Below are 24,827 nucleotides of genomic sequence, written 5' to 3' on the forward strand. Positions count from 1 at the left end.
GCCGCTACTTGGATGTGAAGGATCTGTTCGGATGCTTTATATACCCTTTATCCTTGAGATGGCTCCAAAATGTGCAGGATCTAGTCTAGTTAGATGGTATGAAAACTTAGGTCCTAAGTTGTCCTTATGAACGTTTCCTTGTGAAGTCTTTGGAAAGAGCACAGTTTCCACCAGTCTTCCCAGGGGCACCTGTTCTAGTCCTAAACTTCTAATTTCCTGCAAAAATCTCTGAAGAGAAGGAAAAGTGAGCAAGAATAGCATTTTCCTTGGAATCCTCCGCGTTATCGAGTTCCCTCTAGGATTTCCTTCTCCTCTCTTAATGGGATCGTTATGGGCGCCTCCTCCTCCTCAGCCTCCGCCCTCTTTGAGACACAGGGCAGGTAAACTGAGGCTAAGGGGTGGGAGCGAGGAATGAGCACCGGTGGTGGGTGCTATTGTCAACAAGTCTCCCCACTTCTCCCTGAAGCACAATCTAAGCATGGCAACATTTCCCTTCACGGCCTCACGGTCGAGATGAAGGCTTTGACCACAGGGGGACACCTGGGAAGGCTCGCTACCAACACCTCACATTACCTGAAGAGCTCTTTAGCTTCCAGGAACTGAAGTTGTGCGAACTGTATAAACCCGGCCTGCTGCAGAACCCTTCTGTACATTACCTGCAAGGAAAGACAGGTTTAGTTCATCTCTGAGAGACACCGTAAAACCAACAGTGGGGAGAAACCTGATCAGAACCCAAGTCAAATGTTCGTGATTACAGAGAAATTGGAAGTTACAAGCTAAAGAAAAAAACATGGCATATATGAAATTATTTTCAATACAAATATATTTATGTGCGTCTGTGTGTCAATCCACTCCTCATTCCTGAAATAAAGTTGTCCTCCACTTGACTATTGTTCCCTCACCTTCTCCACAGATCTTCCCCATAAATCTCATTTCCTTCCCCAATGTGTTCTTTTATCTTCTGTCCTCCTCCTCCTCCTTAACTCGCAGGGCTGCAGTGATGGCTTCCACTTCTGGTGGTTCAGACGGAGAGCAACAGCTCCAGTGTCTCTGGAGGCCCAGAAGCTGCTCACCCTGCTTCCACTCCTCCGGAATTGACACTTCACTTCTGAGTATCCCTCAGAACACAGGACCAATGCCATTTAATCAATCAATAGATAAAGCCCCATGCTTTCCTAGCCCAAGCTGGGGAAATGCAGTGCATTCCTTCTCCTGGAGCTGCATGGCCCATAGCCACACTCCACTCACAATTCCTGCCGTCAAGGTGCCGGGTGATCTTTGCTTCATGCAGACTTCCCTGACCACAGAACTTTTTCCTCGTGACACCCAGCAAGAGCAAAGCGCACTATAGAAAGCTCTCCTGTGGTGTCTTAATTCCACCCTTCCCTGTCGCTGTCCAACTTCGTCAGTGCTGGAGTCCAAGCCTCCTTTGCTTGCAGTAGCCCTTGTACATGCCTCTTCGCTCTGTTCATTCTGGTGCCATCCCACAGTCAGGCCGTCACCCCCTCACGATCAAAGGCTCCAATCACATTTCAGACCCTGTGAGTTCAATTCCTCCACCTTCCAACCACTGTGCTCTTGTGTGAGCCATGAATTCCTTGGCGGCACAGTGCATATGTTATTCCTCTTTGTAACCCCACACCCCGGCATAACACCTGCCATTCAGGAAGGGCTCCTGGATCTGAAGAGCTATCTCCTCAGTATTCGTGAACCCAGACAGAGGGACAGTCTGCTCAGAGATGTTAAGATCTTAGCCCAAAGTTAGTGAAGTCATAAGTGGTTGAGCTGGGATTTAAAAAGCCGACCTTTCGGATTCTAAATTCTTTCCACTCACTGAGTCACCCAGGTACACAGCAGGCTGTTACCCATTGAAGAAATGAGGAAAGTGGAGACAGTCAGCACCTAGAGGCTATCAATCCTGTTCCCTCACATCAGCTTTTAATGGGCCTTTCGCTGTAGTTTTGAAGAGTTCTCAAAAGTACAGCATTTCCTCCCTATCCCCATAGAAATTCCTTGAAAGAAGTCAGAAAAGGCAGGTTGCTTTTTCATCTCTTTACCACCTGCCTTTACCTTTCTTCCCTGATAGCAGCTATTTGTGGCTTAAAAACTGGCCCCAACAATAAGCAGACACAGGAGTGGGTCAAGGTTCTGTTGTACAGGAATGCCAGCTCCATTTCTAGAAGCAGACATGATGAAGACCATCCACTTAGCAAAAAAGATCAAAAGGATCCATCAGCTGCAGTAGAAGAATTCTTGCTCATGCCCTGGCCTGCTGATGCGAAATCAGCCGAATCACAATTTACTCCTCATGGTTGCAGGATTCAAACGCCTTCTACTCTTTCCCTTCCTAAAAGGAAATAAAAACCACTTTTGCGAACACTCCCAATCTCCAAGAATATGGGGTTATTTTCTGTATTCTAGTCCGCAAACACTACAGGCAGACTTAGAAGAAGCATGCAAAGAGATCCCGTCATCCTGAATATAAGCACCCAGATGCGAAACCATGGATGATACACAACACACCACTGACTGAGACCTACAAACACCTGATCAGAAACTTTGGCAAGCACAGCCAATTCCTGGTGCTCTGAAAGTGACCACCTCCTTCCCAGACCGTCCGCTCTGACCGACAGCTCCCCTGGCACTCCACTTAGGTGATGCAGAACTGCAGACCTGGAGCCAGGCTGGCCAGCAGAAGGACAAGAAGGATGGCCATGAGAGGAGAGAGAACAAGCACATCTGTTTATCTCCCCAGCATCACAGCTAACGCAATGGAGTCTTCAGCTGTCTTTTCAACTTAACTGATTTGTCCCCTGGCGCGAGGCAGCTATCAGAAGTCCCAGGCCAAGTATGTAAATTAGCAAAACTGAGCTCTAAGTAGTGCCACTCAGTATGGGCTCTGTGCAGAGGCGGAGGGCCCCCACCAGCCAGGTGTAAGAGGTCACGTGTACTCTGAGAGCAAGGTGAAAGTGAAGTCAAACCCTCTGTTACTACTATTCTGTTTCTGAATTGAGATTTCTAAACTGTCATGCTTTGGGTAACTAGAAATTTTGTGAAGCAGAAGATTCTATTCTATTTGATTTAGAAAGAGGCTTTTTTAAGGGCAGAAAAGCCCACTTCTAGGGTCAGGCCTGGATCCCCCTCCCACCTCAAGGGTTCAGCACTTTGGCTTTGTCAGTGGGCTCATCTCCAGAAGAGCAGGGCCGATGGGCACACCCCCCTTCCTACCAAGAATGATGCAGATCTGTTGCAGACAAACCACCAGGTGCAGTCATTACAAACCAGATACAAACCATTATAAATCCAGAGGACAGCCAACTCTTGACATGAGACTACGAATAAGATTCAGGTTATAATGCCCTGTAAGCCCAAGAAGACTTGGGATATATGGTATATACATATCATTTCTGTAAAATGAGTACAACCAAACTTTAAACAAAAATTGATAACGAATGTTAGACTTTTAACTGTATTTATACCTCTTCCTGTAATACATACTTAAGTGGTGGGTTTTAGGTGTCTTAAAAACTTATTTAAGACTCTTCTCACTTAGTTATTGCCTAAATAAAAACACCTTTCTGAAAATACACTGGGTGAAACAGTTGTCCCACCTAAGCGGCCATGACATTCTCCATCCTGATTAAGTTTGTAAACAGATGTGTAGGTCTATATACATGTGTGTTTATTGTAAATGTTGATATATAAAATATATACATAAAAAGTATTTACATGCCATATACATACACACACACACGTATATACACACACCTACATATATAATACAAATCCATAATGTATAAAATAATGTATTTTATATATACCCCTTCTTGGGAATTCACAGAAAGATAGTAATAAAAATATAATACACGATATGTGGCCTCTCAGGGATCACAATAGGTATTAGTGCATTAAAAGCTCTGAGAAATCCTCCAGTTAAGAAACCCAGTTAATGCAACCGTGTAAAACAGAACCTTTCCACTGTGTGCCCATCCCCATCCCAGAGCCAGGGTCTGGTGACATGCAAACTAGAAGCCCTGCTCAGGAATCAGCCATGTGATGGACATGCATGCAAAGCAGGAAAAGTGGTCAGTTCCACAGGTGGGGATGGTGGGGGCCAGCGGGCGCGGGGGCCAGAGAAGAGGCCTGAGGAACTCAGCATGCATAAGGAAACCTACCCAAAGCACAGGTCCAAACTCTTGCAAAGGATACACTAAGAAATAGGAACACATAGCTGTTTAGGAAGAAAAATGACATTCTAAGGGCAAGAGCCCCCTTGCTCTTCGATTTTTTTTCTTTACACACATGCATGTATTTTTTCCTCCTGTATTTTTTAAGGGTTATAATGGAAGTGATGCATTCATATAGCTCGAATTTCAAAACATTCAAAGGGATTTAATGAAGAGTCTCCCTCCCATGGCAGTTCCCAGCCAGTGGTACTCCAGAGGTAATCGATGCTATGAATTTCTTGGCAGCTGCAGAAATACATGATGTATTTATAAGCCAACTCTTTCCCTAATTTTGGTAGCACTATACCCACTGTCTGCACTCTCTACATTTTTAATTCATCGTCTTTCACAGATCCTTCTGCCTCGACACACAAAGTCCTTGGTTCTCGTTCCTGTCTCCGCGGTGTCCCAACAGCCCTCTAGACCACAGCGCATTCAACTACTCCTCCACTGGCAGCATCTGGGTCGTTGTTTTTCTCTTTAAACAAACAATTTGATCGTGAAGAGTCTTCTCCATTGGTTATTTTGCATTTTTGTGCTTAGACCTGTAGAATACCCCTCTAGGAGCAGAACTGTACCGTGTAACTTGGAGAGAGATTCTCAGTTTGCCCTCCTGCAGGCAATTTACATCCTTAGAAGTGATATCTGAGAGTGTCCATTTCCCCACACCCTCAGAGAGTATCCTCAAACCCTCTGATCTTTAACAATCTGAATGGAAAATAACTTAGTGAACTTGTAATTTGCACATCTCTGTATGAATGAGACAAAATATCTTTTCAAACATTTTAAGACAGGTGATTTCACCTTCTATTAAATATCTGTTCATGGGGCACCTGGGTGGCTCAGTCAGTTAAGCGTCTGCCTTCAGCTCAGGTCATGATCCCAGGGTCCTGGGATCGAGCCCCACATCGGGCTCCCTGCTCAGTGGGGAGCCTGCTTCTCCCTCTCCCACTCCCCCTGCTTGTGTTCCCTCTCTCGCTGTGTCTTTCTCTGTCAAATAAATAAAATCTTTAAAAAAAAAAAAAAAATCTGTTCATATTCATTTTTCTATTGGGCCATTCATTTTTTTTCTTATTTATTTGAAGGAGGTCCTGACATTTTAGAGAAATCAGCCTACCTTCTGTGCTTTAAACTGCAAGTACTTTTTGCTACTTATGTTTTTAGTTTACTTATAGTGGGTTTTGCCATGTAGAATGTGTTTGTGTATGTGTGTAAATTTATTAAAATTTTAAAAATTACTTTAAAATGTTTCAAAACCAAGGTATCTGGGAAGAGAGTCGCAATGCAGACTTTTTAATCCTGCAGCCTCCTCATAAAAACAGAACAATTAGTTCATAGCAGTTCACAATAGCCAAAGGGTAGAAGCAATCTAAGTGTCCATCAGTGGATGAATGGATAAAGAAAATGGGGTACATCCATACAATGGAATATACTATTCAGCCTTAGAGAGGAAGGACATTCTGACATACAGGTACTATAGTATGGATGAGCCTTGATGATATTATACTAAGTAAAGTAAGCCGTGGAACAAAAGGACAAATCCTGCATGAGTCCACTTACATGAGGTTCCTGGAATAGTCAAAATCAGACACAGAAAGTATGACGATGCCACGGGGAGGGGGATGGGGAGTTAGTGCTTAATGAGGACAGAGTTTCAGTTTTGCGAGATGAGAAGTTCTGGAAATGCATGGTGGTGATGGTTGACCAACAAAGTGAATGCACTCAATGCCACTGAACTGTAGACTTAAAATGGTTAGGATGGTAAGTTTTATGTTAATGTGTATTTTACCACAGGTCAAACAGACAAACCAATTGGGGTAACAAAACCAAAAACTCGCTGCCAACATATTTATAACAGCATGAAGTGACTCGGCATGCCCACAAACCCAAAAGCGCAAGCCACTGGGGACACACGACCACCAACTACAGGAACCAGGTGGTGTTAGAAACTGGGGGGGGAGAAGTGGACAGAGGAAAAGGGGGATATGAGGCCACAAAAACCAGAGTTCCCAAACCACTATCAGGAACCACTGGAAAGCTTGGCAGGCCGTTTACAGATGGCAGGGGAAGGGGCCTTTGCCTGCTCCAATTGGCCAGTAAGTGGTAACAATGAGAAACTGAGCTTGAAAGACAAGGAAAAACTCCTTTGGGCATTCAAGGTAAAAGGCCAAGACACTAGAAGGGCAAGGAATTCAGACTGTCCTCCAATATTTATTGACCCTTGATGGCAAAACATAATCGTGGAACTTATTTAAGTTTCTCATTGAAAGATAATGTAAGTCAAAGACTTTAGAGCCAGCCACACTGGCCTTCAAGTATAAAGGCTGCAGAGGAACTGTTATCGACGTGCGGGGACAGTGTTCCCATACGCCCATGCTGGGACATCTGCTGGAGGAACGATCGCTGCCGAAAACCAGAGGGCTGGAGAGTCAGCAGCATAAAATGTTCCCCTGAGCATTCAGTACACCTCTGCCCTGAACAAAGATGGATAAATATAAGGGAGACAGGAGGTAGCTGTGTGTGCAAACAGTAGAGACAATGTGACCATCAAAAACCAGGGGGCCATGGGCAAGTGACACAGAAGTACAATATGCTCACGGACATGCTGGGGATAAAGGGATGTGACTTTCACACGGACGCTGGGAAAAAGGAGGGGAAGGTGCTCACCAGCTAATTTCAAATGCTGCTCAAAGGGGGGCACCAACAGACAACAGGAGCCCTCCCCCAGCAAGAAAAAGAGAAAACCAAAGGACTTTTATAAAGTTAAAACCATCAGGGTAACCATTAGAACAAAAATCACAAGTTTCATGCCAAAAGAAGACCCAGGGGGCGGGGGGAAGACAGGTGAAGGGAGGAAAGACTCCTTTGAATAAACTTTGTAAATATTTTACATAATCATAAAACAAAATTAAATTCCAAAGAGTGATCCCTAGAAAACAAAAGTCAAACAAAGGACCTAACTACATAAATGAAAGAAGTGGTGGCAGGTTTGCACAGAGGACATTCTCCAGCGGCTCGGGCACACAGTCACCTGACTGCACGGCCCGCCTGGGACTTCCTGGGAGGACAGAGAGAACGGCAAGAGGCAGCACTCACGGGACAACTGGGAAATGTGAACACCGATGGGACTCTGTTCTTCGAAGGACTCTGGGATGACTTTGGGGAGTTCCACAGACCGCACTGTGGTTACATTGAAAAGGGGACATCTTGCAAAACTTTTAAAGATACATACTCAAATAGTTTTAGGTGAAATAGAAAAAACACCCCACAAGTATCGGAGTTCAAGCTTAAATATGAATACTACCTACAGTACACGACATAAATCAGGAGAACTTTCTGACACAAGCCTTTGTTAATGCAAGAGATCTCCTTACTGCCGCTTTCTCTGTAACATCTTACATCTTAATACAATGGAAGCCCACCTTTCTTAAAGATCTAAACTCTCTGGCCCTTTGGAATCTCTAGAAGCACTAGTCTTTTAATCCCGGTCCCAGAATTAACTTATGATAAACCCCTCCCTAGTTCAGAAGTCAGTGGCACAAAATCAATACTTGCTTTAAATTAAAAAAGGGGGTTGGGAGACAGTGACAAGCCTGTCCTCTGGACTGTGGTCCCTTTTCCTCTCCTTTTCTGGCTTCTCTAAGCCTAGGGTCCAGCATTTGGTCGCAAGCACCCAAAAGTTGAAATAAGTAATGTACCTCATCATCACAAGTATCACATCTCATCCTTAAAAACACATACACATTCAGGAAAAGTTCTCTCTAAATCTTTTGTCAATATTATTTTTCCCTTACCACTCTTTTTAACACAAACCCTCTGCTCTGCAGTCCATTATGTACCAGCTCTGTTTGAAGATCAGTAAGTTTCGGCCCAGGCGGGATCAGGGTGCCAAGGGACAGAAAGAGGGCAGAGTCTACCTAGGAACTTGAGAGAGCAAAGCCTGAGGGAGGTGCAAACTGATGTGTTGAGCGTTGACACACACACTGCAGAAACGCAGGGGAGGGATCGGTTCTGCCTGGGGGGCACGGGGAGGACTCAGAGGAGAGGGAGGGGTAGGCAAAGTACGGAAACCATACTGTGGAGTCTGGAAGCACACCCCAGTAACGGGAACCAGCCTAAATCACAAGTCGGGCAAAGGAGGAGGGCGGAGAGGCGCGTGAAAGCACAGGGCACCTTCCGCTAAGGGGAGGCAAGTCATGCGGGGGGACGCGCCGCTTCCGAGGGCTGGCACCGATGCAACGGGCCAGGCGTGCGTGCGCGAAACCAGCGCAGCTGTCCTGCCTTCCCGTCTTCGGACAGTGGTGCTGGCTATTTGTCAATCATTTTGAGGATTAAACAAGTTTTGAAATGCCTCGCACAGCGCTTCCACGCTGCAGGGCTCGGGAGTCGCCGGCTCCTTTGCCCTCCAGCCTTTGAGGCGGAACATGGGTCATGGAAGTGGGCGGGGCCAGACCACGAAGCGCTTCGAGAGCGCGTGTGAGGCGGCCGCCGAAGGACCCTGAGCAAAGGAGTCCGTCTACATTCCCACAGTGGCATGGAGGCTGGACTACACACACACACACACACACACACACACACACACACACACACGGAGGTTGTTAAAGTAACAACTCAGGCAGAACAGAAGGTCTGCACAGCAATAGCAATGGCCACTGGGAATGAAGGCTGAATTCAAGATCATTCTGAGGGTGAATTTCCAGGTCTGGATATAGGAGTTTGCAGCAACTGGGAGAAGGCAGGGAACATGCGAGAAAGGAAAAGACTCCGACTAAGATATCAAGATGACACTCAGATGACTTCTGAGCAAGATGAGGACTAATATGGTCCAATATCGACTGCATATCCCTACTCACTACTCAGCCAAAGGATGGGAGGGGGCTAAGATCAAACAACGAACATTGGACGTTTCTGTAAGAAAATGTTACACACTTAAAGCATATGCACATGTGTGTGTGCAAGGAGGGGGCACCCCAATGTGTGGCGCACCTAGACATCCAACACATCCACAGGAGGCAGCTTATGGGGTGGAGAGCAAGCAGGGCAAGGACAGGCCTCAGACCCAATGGGAGGCACGGCCACCCCACCTGGATTTGACCTACAGGCTGCAGAAAAAGTGTGCTCAGCATAGCACAGCTCCTGAACAGCTCTTCTTTTTGCCTCTGCTGCCCCCTGCTGAACGCGAATAGATCAGTCTCACTTTAAAAAATCAGGAACAAAGAGGAACACTTTATCAATCTTTAAATACAGAAGGGACACCCTCTTCACTTGTGGTGAGCATAGTATAACGTATAGAGAAGTTGAATCCCTATGCTGTACACCTGAAATTAATGTAACATCGTGTGTCAACTATACTCAAAAAAAAATTACAAAAAAAGATGCCTACTTTCATATCCATAACCATAAATTACATGTCTGGTCTTCTTTCACTTGGCAGCATAAAGCAACTGAGGCCAGAAGGCATTATTTCATTCCACAACAATCACTGAGTCGTGTGGAAATCTGACTAATTGGTAACCATCAAGGGATCATGATTAAGTCACAGAACTTTTCATGATCAGTTTCGATATTCAGTGAAGCATACACACACCCATGGGATGTTTCATTACTTTCAAATATGTAGAGTAACACAAACTAACCTAACAACCGATCAAGCAGCAATTTTTAGGGAACCTGATTTCACTGGACATAAGAATAACTTGTGATTGTTGGATCAGTTTTATTTATCACCCCAACTATATTAAAGTCGGTGTCTCAAGTGCATTAAAAGTTTTCTCCTCCAGAAATAATTAGATGGATTCCTGCAGTGTTAGGCCATTTACCAGTATGGCTAACAAGCTTTTCCTACAGATACTAGAAGTCTAAACTTTTAACAAATTCCAAATTAGGAGACAAATTAAGCTGCTATTGTTACTCTGTTGGTTTATGAGAACTATGCTCCTGACTCTTCCCTGGAGGCCCACTGAAGAAGAGAGTTGATAAGAAACACCACTTGGTATATATGTCAGACTCAGGAATCAAGCCAGAGGTTCACAGTCTGACTTGGCCTCGGCTGGCAGTGAGACCTCAGGCCAGCTGTCCTGGACTGCTCTGCAACCTGCCTCCGTATCTGTGTGATGTGGATGGGCTGTGGAAATGAGACAACAGATCCAAAAGCAATCTGCAAGATGGTGGCACACAGGGAGGGCTGACGTATGTTAGTGAAATCTGAATGTTTTCTAGCTGGTGGCTTGGCGGCATGGTTTCTTGTGACCAACTTAATTACAAACCTGAAATTTTTCTTTTGGAATGTTCCTCCGGGCTCCTTTTGCTAAAACCAAAGCCTCTTCCACTCTATGGCTTGCTAGAAGATCCTGTATTTGCTTTTCCAGGGGTAAGGGAACCAAGATGTAAACTCCTTTACTTGTGGCGACAATCACTCTTCCTGGGAAAAAATTCAACAGTGTTGGAAAGGGAAAGAACATATTGCACAGACACACGCTGCTTCCCCGAAACGGGCTTGTCATCCGATCTGATGGCTGATTTCATCGTAGTTCTCCCAACACAAAATTCCTACAGAAATTATAAATTACAATGCTTTTCTTTTCTTCTTCCCATATTGTCAACTGTCAGAAAAAGTGTGGACGCTAATACCACATTTCCAAAGTACAAAATATGCTTTTTTTGCCGTTTATTTGAAAGTGCTGATAAATTTAAAATCAGTTGAGTAGTGGGGCGCCTGGATGGCACAGCCGGTTAAGCATCCGACTTCAGCTCGGGTCATGATCCCGGGGTCCTGGGATCGAGCCCCGTGTCAGGCTCCACCCTCAGCGGGGAGTCTGCTTCTCCCTCTCCCTCTCCCCCTGCTCATGCTCTCTCTGTCTCTCTCTCAAATAAATAAAATCTAAAATAAAATAAAATAAATAAAATAAAACAGTTGAGTAGATACATAATATATAGTCCAAAGAAGTTGTAGAGATCGATTATGGCAAACAATCTATGAGAATTACGATATACTTCCTATAAAATTTTTTAAGAATTCTTTTCTTTCCACATTAGTTTATAGGAAACTAAGATTATAATACTGTATTATGAACCATGAGATATTTCATTCTCACCTACCATCCAAACACCCAAATCTCAGCCTGACCTTATTCATTTCCCCACAGCCCCATGACTTCACCTGACCCATGGCCATCACCCTCGTGGTACTTGTGAGACCCTGTGCAGACAGTACACAGAACTGGAGCTGTACTCCAACGCACGCTCCTGCTACAAAGTTTTGAGTTCTGCTCCCTTCTGGAGACACTCTTTAAGCAAACTATCACCTGTATGCAGAAAGCAATGGGATGATCTTTCCTTCCTGTCTGAAGGATGACTCAGTATCAGCCAAGCCTTCCGGGCTCCCCTGCTCTTCTATCCTGGGATCCCATCATTCCACTCCAGCCCCACTGTCCGGTGTCACAGAAGGCCTCATCTTTCCTTGCCTGGACATCTCCCTTTTAGTCTTCCTGCTCTGCTCTCTTGCCTAGATTATCTGCCTTCTATATCACAAGCGAAGTCATTTTTCTCATACTGAGATTCTGTCCTTTCTCTACATGGGTGTCCCTTTTCCTGGGAAGCCTCCCCTTGTTTGCATTGGGGGAGGGGTGGGGGGTTACACAGGCAGACTGTGCCCACCTCTACCACTCGTCCACAGCACCGTGACATCGTTATGAGACACGCTCTTCTGATGTGTGTGTCGGGGCCCCCAACTGGAATGTGACACCCTTAATGTGGGGGCCGAGAGTCTTAGTAAGTTTATCTCCCTCACATCTAGAACAGGAAGGGCAATGTTTGGTGAGCTCAAATCCTTAAATGGCAAATGCAATGTATAAATCTAGATCAGTTCTCGGTTTGAAGAAAATATCATAAAAGACCTTCTTAGGACAACTGGGGAAATCTGAACATGGTCAGCTCATTTTCTAAGGGGCGAAAGGGCTTTGCAGTTATGTAGGAAAATGCTCTAATTCTTAGGAGATGTGTGTTGAAGTATATCAGATTAAATGTCATGATGTCTTTTACTTACTTTTGAATGGCTTGGCAAAATGTTTGCAAGTGTTGAGTCTAGCTGAATGGTATATGGTACTTCACTTTGTTTTCCTTTCGACTTTTCAGTACGTTTGAAAATATTCATAATAAAATTTAGGAAAAGTAAAAGAAATCCCTCGCCTGGCTCACTGCTGCACACAAGGGGAAGTCCCTCCTGACAGCCCTGGTCTGCTGCAGCCTCACCTCAGGCCAGCCCTCCTCACGCATGACGTACTACAGTCACCCTGAATTGCTTGCATGGCCTGAAGACCAGGGCTCCCTCTTGCGCAGATCTGCAGGCACCTTTCTCTCTACCTGAGGTCCTTTCACACCAAATCTGCTTGGCTGACTCTTACTCATCCTTAAAGGTTTGGCTCAAATACCATCTCCTTCAGGAAGCCCTCCCTGATAATTCCAGGAAACATTTCATCCTCTGCTCTCCTGATTGGCCTTGTTTCATGCCTATCAAGATCTTCAACTGCTACAACTATCTGTCCAAATGTCTATCTCCCCTTTACCCTTGGAGCCCCTGGAGTCCCAAAACTGCATACCATTAACTGTGTAGCTTCAAAGTTTAGCATGAGGTCCAGCTTCGAATGGACCCTTACTAATGTTTACTGAAGAAATATCACAAATGGGTTGATAAATAAATTTCATTAAGATTTCTGTGCAAAGTAGTACCTTCAAAATCCTGTAGAATGTGGCCTTCCTTAAAGGGCAGGGTCTGCTTTTGCTGCTGGTCCAACATGCTGTGCACCGTGATGAATTCATCATCGAGCGCTATGACATATGGGAAGCAAATGGCCGCCCCGATCACATTCTCCGACCAGTGCACAGGGGCTCGCTGAGATATACCAGCAACTGTGGCAAACATGCCTGTAAAAACAGGAAGAGTCAGGTGGACCTCCAAAGAACTGTGGCATTTTTCCTTTCTGTAGATGTGTCTGGGCGCAGAATACCATCCCCTCCTGCCTTATATTTCAAGATCGTAAAGATAATATAATATGCTGCAGGTGTGAAGAAGCCTACATGACTTTATTAGGAAGAGAACTACCTTGCACTGAATGTGTACCTTTCATTTGCTTCCAATTAAAGATGAGCTTAAAAAAAAGTTTACATGTACCCCCCTGAAAGTTTATAAAGCACACGTCCTCACCTGTGTGGAAAAAGTTACTTCCCAGCAATTTAAGCAGCTTTGCAAGCTCTCTCTCACATCCAATCCTTCAACTGGTTAGCGTCTCTAAGTTACAGCCCTTCCTTGTTGAATGAATATTGAATACATCCCCTCAAACATTTACTGAGCTCCTACTATGCGCCAGGCACTGCACAAGGCGTCCTATCAGGAACTGTCCCTGCTCAGAGCTGAAGTCTAATACTGGACACACGCACCCTCTAATGCAGGGACAGAACCAATTTTGCACTTCAAGACACACTGCTGTTGAGTGTTTGCCAATCTCTTCCACACCAAGTGACAGCTTATCTGTCTTGTGCATAAAGTACCAAACTAGCCATTTCTCAACAAGCTATATATAGTCCGCAGATATTGGGGTTTACCAAAATTAATACATTTGCAAAGTCAATCCATTGTAACTTAGTTTTCAAACTAGCTGATGTCAAACACCTTTAAAAACAGCATGCTGTCTACTGGGTATTTACCCCAAAGATACATATGTAGTGATCTGAAGGGGCATGTGCATCCCAATGTTTATAGCAGCAATGTCTACAATAGCCAAACTATGGAAAGAGCCTAGGTGTCCATCAACAGATGAATGGATAAAGAAGATATGGTATATACTGGGCACCTGGGTGGCTCAGTTGGTTAAGCGACTGCCTTCGGCTCAGGTCATGATCCTGGAGTCCCGGGATCGAGTCCCACATCGGGCTCCCTGCTCAGCACGGAGTCTGCTTCTCCCTCTGACCCTCCCCCCTCTCATGCTCTCTCTCTCTCTCTCATTCTCTCTCTCTCTCTCAAAAAAAAAAAAAAAATCTAAAAAAAAAAAAAAAAAAAAGAAGATATGGTATATATACACAATGGAATATTATGCAGCCATCAAAAAAATGAAATCTTGCCATTTGCAACGATGTGGATGGAACTAGAGGGTATTATGCTAAGCGAAATAAGTCAATCAGAGAAAGACAATTATCATATGATCTCACTGATATGAGGAATTTGAGAAACAAGACAGAGGATCATAGGGGAAGGGAGGGAAAAATAAACAAGATGAAACCAGAGTGGGAGACAAACCATAAGAGACTCTTAATCTCAGGAAACAAACTGAGGGTTGCTGGAGTGGAGGGCGGTGGGAGGGATGGGGTGACTGGGTGATGGGCATTGGGGAGGTATGTGCTATGGTGAGCGCTGTGAATTGTGTAAGACTGATGAATCACAGATCTGTACCTCTGAAACAAATAATACATTATATGTTAATAAAAAAAAATTGCTTGATGTCCCACCCCCCAAAAAAACCCAGCGTGCTGTTGCCTGCAAACCATCAGCTGCTGTTGCAACAACTGGTTTCTGCTGTACAGGATGGAGAACGGGGAGAGAGACACAGAGATGTGCAGAGAACTTCAAGATTAAAACAAGGGAAAAGATCTCAACTATATCATTCGAGCAAAATTCCTAAACCTGTGAAATCATCAACCCACCTAAATTTTCTGTAGTTACAAAGACTGAAAGATACTGCAGTTAATCAATTACAACAGCCTCTAAATTAGGCTGTTCCTGAAACTGGATATCATGTGGAACCTCACGCATGTGTACACGCCCTGCTCTTACCTAACACATGCGAGGCTCTCCCTCAAACAACACTGTGCTCAGAGCACTGTTAGGCCCTGCTTAACACTTTACATGTGGGTTCTCAGCATGTGGTAGCAACAACTGGAACTCTCAAACTGAGGGTTGCCAGAGGGGAGGTGGATAGGGGTTGGGCTGGATGGGGGATGGGCATTAAGGAGGGCACGTGTTGTGATGAGCACTGGGTGTTATATGCAACTGATCAATCACTGAATTCTACTCCTGAAACCTAACTACACTATACGGTAGCTAACTTGAATTAAAAAAAAAAAAAAAAACGACGAAACAGTAAGCCGAGCGTGTGTGTGTGTGTCCCCTCTATTAAGGAGTCACAATTGCCTAATGTAAACCATTGTGATCTTGACTATTCCCTTTGGCCCTTCAAAGTCTCCAAAACTCATTAGGAAAAAGACTAACAACTCAGTACAGAAAGAGAGGCTATAAATTAGTAATTCACAAAAGACAAAATGCAAATGGCTAATAAATTCATGAAGAGATTCTCATATTCATCAATAACCAAGGGCACAAGTTTAAATGAAAAACAGTAAAAACACAACTTTTACTCATCAAATTGGCAAAGGTTATAGACCGATAATACCGAGTATTGGTATGGTATAAGGAAACACCTTTTGGAGAATGATTTGGGTATTATCTACCAAAACTGAATATACACTTACCCTCTTTAGTTGATTCTACTTTCGAATCTATTGCCAACTCATAAGTGTAAGGGTGGTCTCTGCGATATTTTTAGTAACAGTGTAAAATTGAGCAGAATACATGAAAAGATGATGTGGCTCTGGGTGAACGCACCACGAACAGAAAAGAAGGCTTTTCTATTAAATGAGTACAGACGAAAAGAACTACTATAAATTTAGCATGTTGAGCAGTGATTTCAGTTTGAACATTCGCTGTGTGGAGCACGGAGTTCGCTACCAAGAGACGGACAATGGATTCAAGGGTTCACAGGTGGTGAAGGGGTTAAGGGAAATATGTAAACAATGACCACACAAGAGATAAAGCCCAGGGCATAGAAAGGTGTAAAACGCGAGCGAATGGAGTGCTGATGGAGGTCAAGTCCAGGCGGAGCTGAGTGATCAGACCCCAGCCTGCACAGGGAAGAGGACGCACACAGAGGGCAGCAGCGGGGAGGGCGCGTGTCCCCGGAACAGGGCACACCCTGTTCGGAAGTCAAGCTGGCGGTGGAACGGGCAGCACTGGCCTCTAGTCAGGCTGAGGAGTGTGGCCTGCCCTTGTTACAGGTCACGGGGGCTTTCGAAGGCCAGTCGGGCAGAAGTGTGGAGGCTGTGTGCAAGGAGCCACACAGGGGAGGGCCAGCCAGCTGCCTGCCACCAAGGAGGCGGCCTTGGCTAGGCCCGAACTGGGGCACAACAGATGGGGGCAGCCACTTCCAGGGGTGAATGGGGGAACCTGGCCGCTGACTCAGTGGGAGCGAGAGAAGGTGAGTCAAGGGCCACCATGCGGCTGCCAGCCTCAGGACTGAGTAGCACTGCACGGAGTCTGAAACGAAACAGGGATTAGGATGCAGGGCTGGTTGGGAGGCAGTGTTTGCATTTCCCGGAACTGGAGGTCACAGACTTTCTCAGGGGGTGGTAGTAGCATGCTTCCTGAAGGGGACACCACACTTCCACAGAGCACACCAAAAGCCACCGTGGAGTACAGGATGACCCGAGAGGAATGGTCTCTGCAGAGTGCAACCCAGGACTGCGCCTGAGGCTGGTGGGGGCTTTTCGTTCTCACCTCTTTCCAAAGTAGGTAAGAAATCAATGAAAACGCGGAAAACTCCACCAAGATGACTCAGAGCTGGAAGGCAGGACTGAACAATGAGGGCAGTCTGGTTCTGTCGCCGCGGTCAGACAATGCATGGGACCGAAGGCCCCGGGTTTGGCATTGCCGGTGTTTTACCGTAACAGAGAGGACGTAATTACAATCGGAACTAGCCTACCAACTGCATCACTAAGAATTCAGATAGCATTAAAAACTGCTCGAGAAAAACCGAGGGGCAAAGCTTTGGGCAGCATTAAGAATCTGGAATGAGGACTGAGCTTTGGAGGAAGAAATTCGGTTAGCACTATCTTGACTCTTCTGTGCATTTAGAGCCAGCCAGCTGAAGAGAACCCGAAGGCACGGCGCCTGCATGCCCCTCCCCTGGGTGCCTGGCAATCGTAAACTGTAAGCCCGAGGATGCTGCTAAATTTTGGGTCAAATAACCACATATAGCACACTCTCCCGGGAACATGGACAGTAAGACGTTGTCCAGCCTCTTCCTGGAATTAAATTTAGGTGGAATGCATTTCCCTACATAAGGCTGGGTATCACCCGGCCCAGGAGGTGTGCAATGCAGAGGCCCTGACATGAATGTTCTTGTAATGAAATGGGCAGAACCCAGAGGTCAAGAACAAAGGCTTCTATTCACCCAAAAAGCAGATGACACTGGGATAAAAGGGCAAAGCAGTAACTGGCAGCTGATGGGCCCAGGTCAGGCAGTAGAAGGTGCCACAGAACAACTTAGGAACGAAGGTACTGTTATTAACACCCACCAATTAATTATATGCCTGCGGAGCAGGTGACAAACTCTATTGTTTCTGAATTGTCAGAGTCAAGTGCTGTTAATGTGCAAATGTAACAAATGTGTAAATGGTACATCTTTAAAAAGCATTATTTTCAATTGTGCACCCTTTAAATATCAGAGGTCCCCTTATCTGAGCAGGGAGGAGGGGAGAGGGCCAGGAGGCCAGGGGGCCGTGTGGAGTCAGGAGGAGCTTAATTATCTGCATTTTTCAAGAAGTATTATCAAAGGACAGAGTTTAAAGTCACAAGACTCAATCACATTATGAAAATTTCAACAAAGTATTGCTGAGAATAGGAAAATCTAAGCTAAGGCAAAAAGCTGAGAGTGGTTCCTCATGACACAGGAGTGAGCACATATAATCTTCAGGGAGAAACAAAAGCAAAACGAAAATATATAGCTTTCATACGTTTAAAGGTGCATTTGCATTCATTACAGCAATTTATTTGAACCTAATTCTTTTTTTAATAAAAGATTTTATTTATTTATTTGAGGGGGGGATAGAAAGAGAGAGAGAGAGCACGAGTAGGGGGAGGGATAGGGGCAGAAGGAGAAGCAGACTCCCCGCTGAGCGACATGGGGTAGGGGGGCTCGATCCCAGGACCCCAGGATCACAACCTGAGCTGAAGGCAGACGCTTAACCGACTGAGCCACCCAGGCGCCCATATTTGAACTTCATTCTGAAGCCATGTAATAAAGCTGGTGATTGCTATGCTGCATACAGAACCTGTATATCGGTAATGTATAAGAGAGCTTACAAGTGATATTGGAGTCAAACGTTTTCCCTATAAAGCCAAAACAGTAAGGTACTGGCTCATAAGCAGGCAAATACACTGACAGAACAGAACAGAAAATCCAGAGATAGACCCAATGGCATAAGGGAATTCGGTGTGTGTTAAAGGCAGCCGCCTACATCAGTCACAGAAGGTGGGCTCTGCAGTCGGTTGACTGGGATAATGGACAGCCATAGAGAAAAGGATAAACCAAATCCGTTCCTTATACCCTGCACTATAAAAAGTGAAACTATAAAAAATGAAGCCATAAAAGTACCAGCAGAAAACATGGGTGAATTTGTCTATAACCAGAAGAGAGGGAAGCGTCCCTAATTATGACTTGAAATCACGTGCACGGGTGGTTCAGTGGTAGAATTCTCACCTAATTATGACTCAAAATCAAGACACAATAAAGTAAAAAGGTTAATACATCTGATTATATAGGAATGTTGAAGAAAAGCTTTTGCATGGTAAAAACTGGAAACAAATATTTGAAACCTACACCAGGCAACAAGTTGGTATCTCAAACACATAGAGAACACTAAAAGAAATGGCAAGAGAAAAGAACAGATAATCCCTATCAAAAGAAATGCAAATGGCTCCTAAATGTACGAAAAAATGTTCACTCTTGGGGCGCCTGCGTGGCGTAGTCAGTTAAGCATCCAACTCTTGGTTTTGGCTCAAGTCATGATCTCAGGGTCGTGAGATCGAGCCCCACGTCGGGCTCCAAGAGGAGTCTGCTTAAGACTCTCCCCCCCCCCGCAAAAAAAAGACTCTCTCTCCCTCTCCTTCTGCCCCTCCCCCCACTCCCGAAATAAATAAATAAATCTTTTAAAAAAATGTCCCCTCTTGCTCATCACAGGAGAAATGCAATTAGCTACGCTGAGATACCACTTCTCACGTACGGGATTGCGGACAACACGGAAGTTCGACGACACAGGGAACAGCCCTTGTCATATGTTGCTGAGGAGAACAGGAAACGTACAACCTTTATCAAAGGAATATGGCTATACCTAGCAAAACTCACATGCATTTGTACTTTGACTCAACAAGCCCACCTATAAAAGGCTTTTCCATAGATCCACCAGGAAAATACAAAAAAATAAGTCCCTAGTAAAACCGTAAAACTGGAAAAAACGCACATGCCCACCAATAGGGCTGATTTTTTAAAAAAACCATGGTACCTCCACACGATGGAGTAGCATGCAGCTATGAAATGAGGAATATCTCTGAATTATATTACAAAGGGGTCTCCATAATACGTTAAGTAAAAAAAAAAAAAAAGGCGCTGAGAGATACAAATATTTACATATTATTTATATTTTTTATTAAAAAATGAAAGGATAAACCATAAAAATACCATAAAAATAAAGGTTGCCTAAGGGGGAAGAAGAAAATAAGTGAAGACGACAGGATATCAGCTCTCTGAGAATACCTTGCTGTAGCCTACCTGACTTGGAACCTTGCACATATTCATGTAGTAAAAATATAAAATGAAATAAAGCAATTCCTAAAAATCAAAAGTAAAATAAGACAAATTAACTGTATATCCAGGTGGTGGCATAACAAAACAGAGGGGGACTCTTGCAAGTGACTTTAAAAAACACAGTAATGTGACCATACATTCCTGATGGGTTTTATGTACACCCTACCCTCAAGACAAAAAGAACCATAAACAATCAAACTACTTTCAGTCATTGCATTGTGGCAACAGTGGTGTCAGTATTGTCGTTCTGCACACTGCAGGATTAGTCAAAGGAACAATTATGTCGGGCAGTGTTTTACTAAGACTCTGGGTGTGGTTTAAGGCAGACAGGAACATAAAGACAGATGAGGTCAATGCCCTGCAGCCGTGAACTGGTTCTATCAGTATGGTCTCACAATGGATTTTACCTTTATAGAAACACATCCTTCCCAACTCTGTCCACTGAAGAGTCCTGAACACTATGGGCAACAAGCAGCTCTAGCACCCAGCCCGTGGTCTCTAAACATCAGGGGTCCTTGGAGAAATGGCTGAAACCAGATCTAGGGCAGGAAAGGCACAAAATGAACCTGGAACACTTTCCACACCAGAAGGCGAGGAAGTCGTGCAAGTTCTAGGGTCATGTGAAAGGGGTGTGGCAGTCAAGCTGGACAACCCCTGCCCCCCCAAGCACAAATAGATGGAAACGCACCATATGTGTTTGAATCCATGATGCATCATGGTATCTTTTAAAAAGTCGCTTCCGGAGACAGAAGGGATCACCTTAGTGAGAACTGTCCCATGCTGCCTTTCTTAGACAATGGACCTGGGGGCAGCCAAATACAGTAAGTTTCTCTTCACTGAAGTAGTCCAGTTATGAAGGAGGAAGGGACAGAAACAGAACGCTGCCATTTGGCAGCCCACCATGATTTAAAGGCTCTACGCACCACTCATCAATAGCTCCTGACATCACAGAGAGAGAAAAAGAAATTACACAACCCTGACGGAAGTCCTCCACCGCCGACGAGGAAGTCTTGCCTCTCCCCAAAACAAGCAAAAAACCCCCAAAAAACCAAAAAACACACCCCACACTTGAATCTGATAAGAGCTGGCATCCTAATTATCAGTTGGCAGGAAACACGAAGGTCAACCTGACATAGTAAACAATATAAGGGGATAAAAATCATCAAAATTCAGACTGTGGGATGCTACAGGTGAAATGATCCAACCTCTTCAACAAAAGGTTAGGGGAAAATAAAAAGAGAAGGAGAAGGAACCTTAGGAGAACTTACAGACCCAGAGAAGCTTAACAGATCAATCAATTGCAATGTACACGCCTCATGTGGGATCTGATTAAAACTGAAAAATATACATATCCTTAAACATAAATTTATGTAGATAGGTATTTACATCTTTTATGCGTGATAACAGGAGAAATATGGCATGCCTTGATATTTGGTGATATTAAGGAATTACTGTTAAATTTTTTTTAGGTATGCAATAGTATTGTGGTTTTCATCTTTTTCTTCCTTTCTTTTTTTTAAGGAACTTAGAACTACATACTGAACGGTTTATAAGAGAAGTGCTATGGTGCTCACGATGCTGTGCTAATCGAGCAGGGGAAATGGTTAGGTATATAAATCAAACCATTGGCACGGGGGAATTCGTAACAGCTGGAGCTGAGTACATCTGATGTCATTATAATGTTCTCTTTACTCTCTCTGTATTTTCCATAATACCAATCTTTATTAAAACCGGGAATTTCTGTTAAAGAAAAAGGTGGTTGGGGTAAAGAATTTTTGTCCAGAAAGTAAAAATCAGAGCTATCGAGCCATGAAGAGACATGGGTGAACCTTAAAGGCATATTACTAAGTGAAAGACACCAATGTGAAAAGGTAACATACTATATGATTTCAACTACATGACACTCTGGAAAGATCAGCGGTTGCCAGAGGTTGGGGGTGTAGGGGATGAACAGGTAGAACACCGAGAATTTTGAAGGCAGTGAACATATTCTCTCTGGTACCATAATGATGGATCCGTGTCATTATACATTCATCCAAACCCAAAGCATGTACAACTCCAAGAGCGAACCCTGATGTAAACTACAGACTTTGGGAGATTACAACGTATCCCTGTAGACACATCCATTATCATAAACGTACCACTCTGTCGGGGGGATGTGGACAGTGCAGGAGGATGTGCGTGTTTGGGGGTAGTGGGTATGTGGGAACTCTGTACTTCCTGTTCAATTGTGCTGGGGGCCCAAAATTGCTCTGAAAAACAAAAATGATTTTAAAAAGTAAAAATCAGTAAGTGTTCACTAACTAGAGTTCATGACCTCAACTTTTGTTATTAGCGGAAAATATGTTTGTACCCCTCACTCTGAGATGAGATGCCTGCACGCAGACTGTGGTTAACAAATACCGGGGGTGAGGTAGGCTCACCCTCCCCAGCACCCGCCGTGTGTCACAGACACACACGAACCCGAAAGTGAGCCATCCACGACTGAAAGAGAGTACGAGTCACCCACACCATGAACAGCTCTGAGTCTTCATTTCAAGAAGGCAGCAGAGGGAATTCACAGGGCCGTACGACAGAGCCAAAGCCCTTTCAGGGGGCTAGAGACGACAGTGTGGTGGGATGAAACTGCAGTCAATTAAATAAATAATGGATGCAACGCTGAAGTCTCCACACTTGAAACTATGCCTAAGTGAGCTCCACTCCTTTTCGTAACGAAGAGTAAAAACAACCAACTGACAAATCCACCCACACGTGAGAACATCTTACAAGGAAGTCTTACGGATTTTTATTTTGTAGTTATTTACTTAAAGGAATTTTCTCCGCAGAGCCATCTCGAGGCTCCTCTTTAGCACGGAATAAAGCTGGCTTTCCTTTATGACTGGCCTATTTTTGTTCCACTGACCCTACATTCACTGGACAATCTAAGGGAACGTTAGCACACACTGGTTCTGCATTCTGTTTACACCTTGCCACACATCCTCGGTGTTGGCGAATACTCTTCACGAGTATCTATCTTCACAGCTAAATTCTCCCTTCCAGATCTGGGCATGGGTTCACGGAGGGAAGGCAAAGGGAATGGACAGATGGGAGGCGGAGGTTGGTGGAGGCTCACCCAGTCCTCCGGGACCCGCCAGGAGGAACTCCTGTCTCCCGATCCTCTTGACAATGGGGCGCTTCTCCTCGCTGCAATAAGGAAACAGGTCCTGGGAGAAGCCTGTGTTGTAGTTCAGGATGATGTACTGTGTGGTCAGAGCCAAGCACAGGAAGTGGCCGTCCACGGCCACGGCCAGGGGCTGCTCCGGCGTGGACACCTCCCTGACGATCTGAACCCGGTCCTCGTATACCAGGAACAGCTGGATGGTCCTGCGCTTGACCGAGATGATGCAGACTTCCACGCAGAACGGGTCTCCGTTCACAGGGTTCTCGTTCAAGGCCAGCGCCGCGGCCCCTTTGATGCGCGCCCCCGAGGGGACGGGCTCCAGGCTCATCATGTTGACCAGGGTGATGGAGTTGTCACAGAGCACCAGCAGCCTGTTGAGGGCCGAGGCCGCTCGCAGCTCATTCACTGGCTTCCGGAAGCCCAGGTGTCGGTGCAGCTGCTTGGCGGCAGAGAAGGTGGCCGTCCCGGTGGGCAGCGCCCGCTCCTCCAACAGGAAGTGGTGAACGACGCAGTCCCTGGTGCCCACGTAGAGGTTCTTCCCGCAGCACTCCACGCATTCTACATGCACACGCTCCTTGTCGCCTGCTAGCAGCTCCCAGCCCACGGCAGAGACCAAGGTGAAGGCCTTGGTGCTCATCATGTCTGCCGCTGCTCTGCGGGGAGAGGGACAGGGAAGTTAAGTCAGGGCAATGAACAACAAGCAGAACCATGTCAGGTCACCACGAATACACCTCGTTCCCCAGTTACGATTTCGGGGAAAGGACACCATCTGACGCTGTTAAGAAACAGTACCAGGAAGAAAAGCTCTCCCTCTGGGTCTCCTTCCACCAGGCAAATGGGAGACCCCAGCAGGAGAGCACACGCTGGGCTTTTGATGAAGGCCATCCTGCCCATTCTCAACAGCGCCGAGATGTACACGGAGTTTCCTCATGTTGTTCTTGGGAGATGTACGGGGACGCAGAAGACAATCCCACATATCCACCCAGAGACAACATAATAGAAACATTTGGGAAAAAGGCAAAAATGATCCTCACTGATCATCCCCTGAGCGTCTCTGGCATTTAAGAGAACAGTGGGACACAACTGCCTCAGGGGGTTAAATCCTGCCCCTCAGATCTTGTCAGAAACACTGAGGCAGGGGCCACAGCTTGAACACTGTGTTCTTCCCAGCACCATATTTGGCTCTCCGAGTAAATGTGTTCATGCAGAGTGGTAAAGACGTGCCTCAGATCTCTACGTCTGCCAGGGGAAGAGATATCTAGTGGACTTGTGAGAAGGTCACGGACACGTCAGTTAATGGACTATTCCCGCTAGAAGACCGACTGCCCCAACCTCTGAAGAGGACTCTGGTTTCACACACCACAAAGTTAAAGGCAGCAGAAATGAGCAGGATGGCCTTTCCCTGATTTCTCAGCCCGCAGGAAGGCAATCACACAGGCTCCCCGATCCACTCAAGCAGGAGGGAGAAATGTAGCTCCAAAGAGGTCTGCAGAAGACTGATGGAAGTTAGGGGAGGCCAGCTGGACTTTTCCATCACTTTGAGCTGTCCAGAAGTAGGGTCGCCTCTAGAGAGACTAAATTCCTCAATCCTTTGAGGCATTCTAGCCAAGGCTGGAAGACTTCTTGGAAATATTCAAGAAAGAATGTAGAATGCTATCATTTTTTATATCTCCCTGTATATTGGGGCAGCAACAGCTTCACAAGGAGAACTCCAGTCTCCTTCCCTGAGTCAATAAAATCCCCAGGAAGGAA

At 45.3% G+C, this 24,827-nt stretch overlaps 1 protein-coding gene across 2 annotated transcripts in view; it reads right to left on the minus strand.

Moving 5' to 3' along the window:
* Positions 1-24,827, minus strand: part of TGFBRAP1 (transforming growth factor beta receptor associated protein 1) — a 64,438-nt gene that overhangs the window by 17,951 nt on the left and 21,660 nt on the right. Inside the window, exons 2-5 of one of the 2 annotated variants that reach the window (XM_032419418.1) lie at positions 23,028-23,728; positions 12,954-13,148; positions 10,493-10,647; positions 574-656 (exon numbers count right to left, since the gene is read on the minus strand). In XM_032419418.1, coding sequence (XP_032275309.1) covers positions 574-656; positions 10,493-10,647; positions 12,954-13,148; positions 23,028-23,715 — 1,121 coding nt within the window. In that variant the 5' untranslated portion in view covers positions 23,716-23,728. Of the gene's footprint in view, positions 1-573; positions 657-10,492; positions 10,648-12,953; positions 13,149-23,027; positions 23,956-24,827 lie in introns of those variants that run through there. The other variant, XM_032419419.1, reaches the window with a different exon arrangement.

Source organism: Phoca vitulina, unplaced genomic scaffold, assembly GCF_004348235.1.
Source record: "Phoca vitulina isolate PV1807 unplaced genomic scaffold, GSC_HSeal_1.0 scaffold22, whole genome shotgun sequence".
Classification (NCBI taxonomy): Eukaryota; Metazoa; Chordata; class Mammalia; order Carnivora; family Phocidae; genus Phoca; species Phoca vitulina.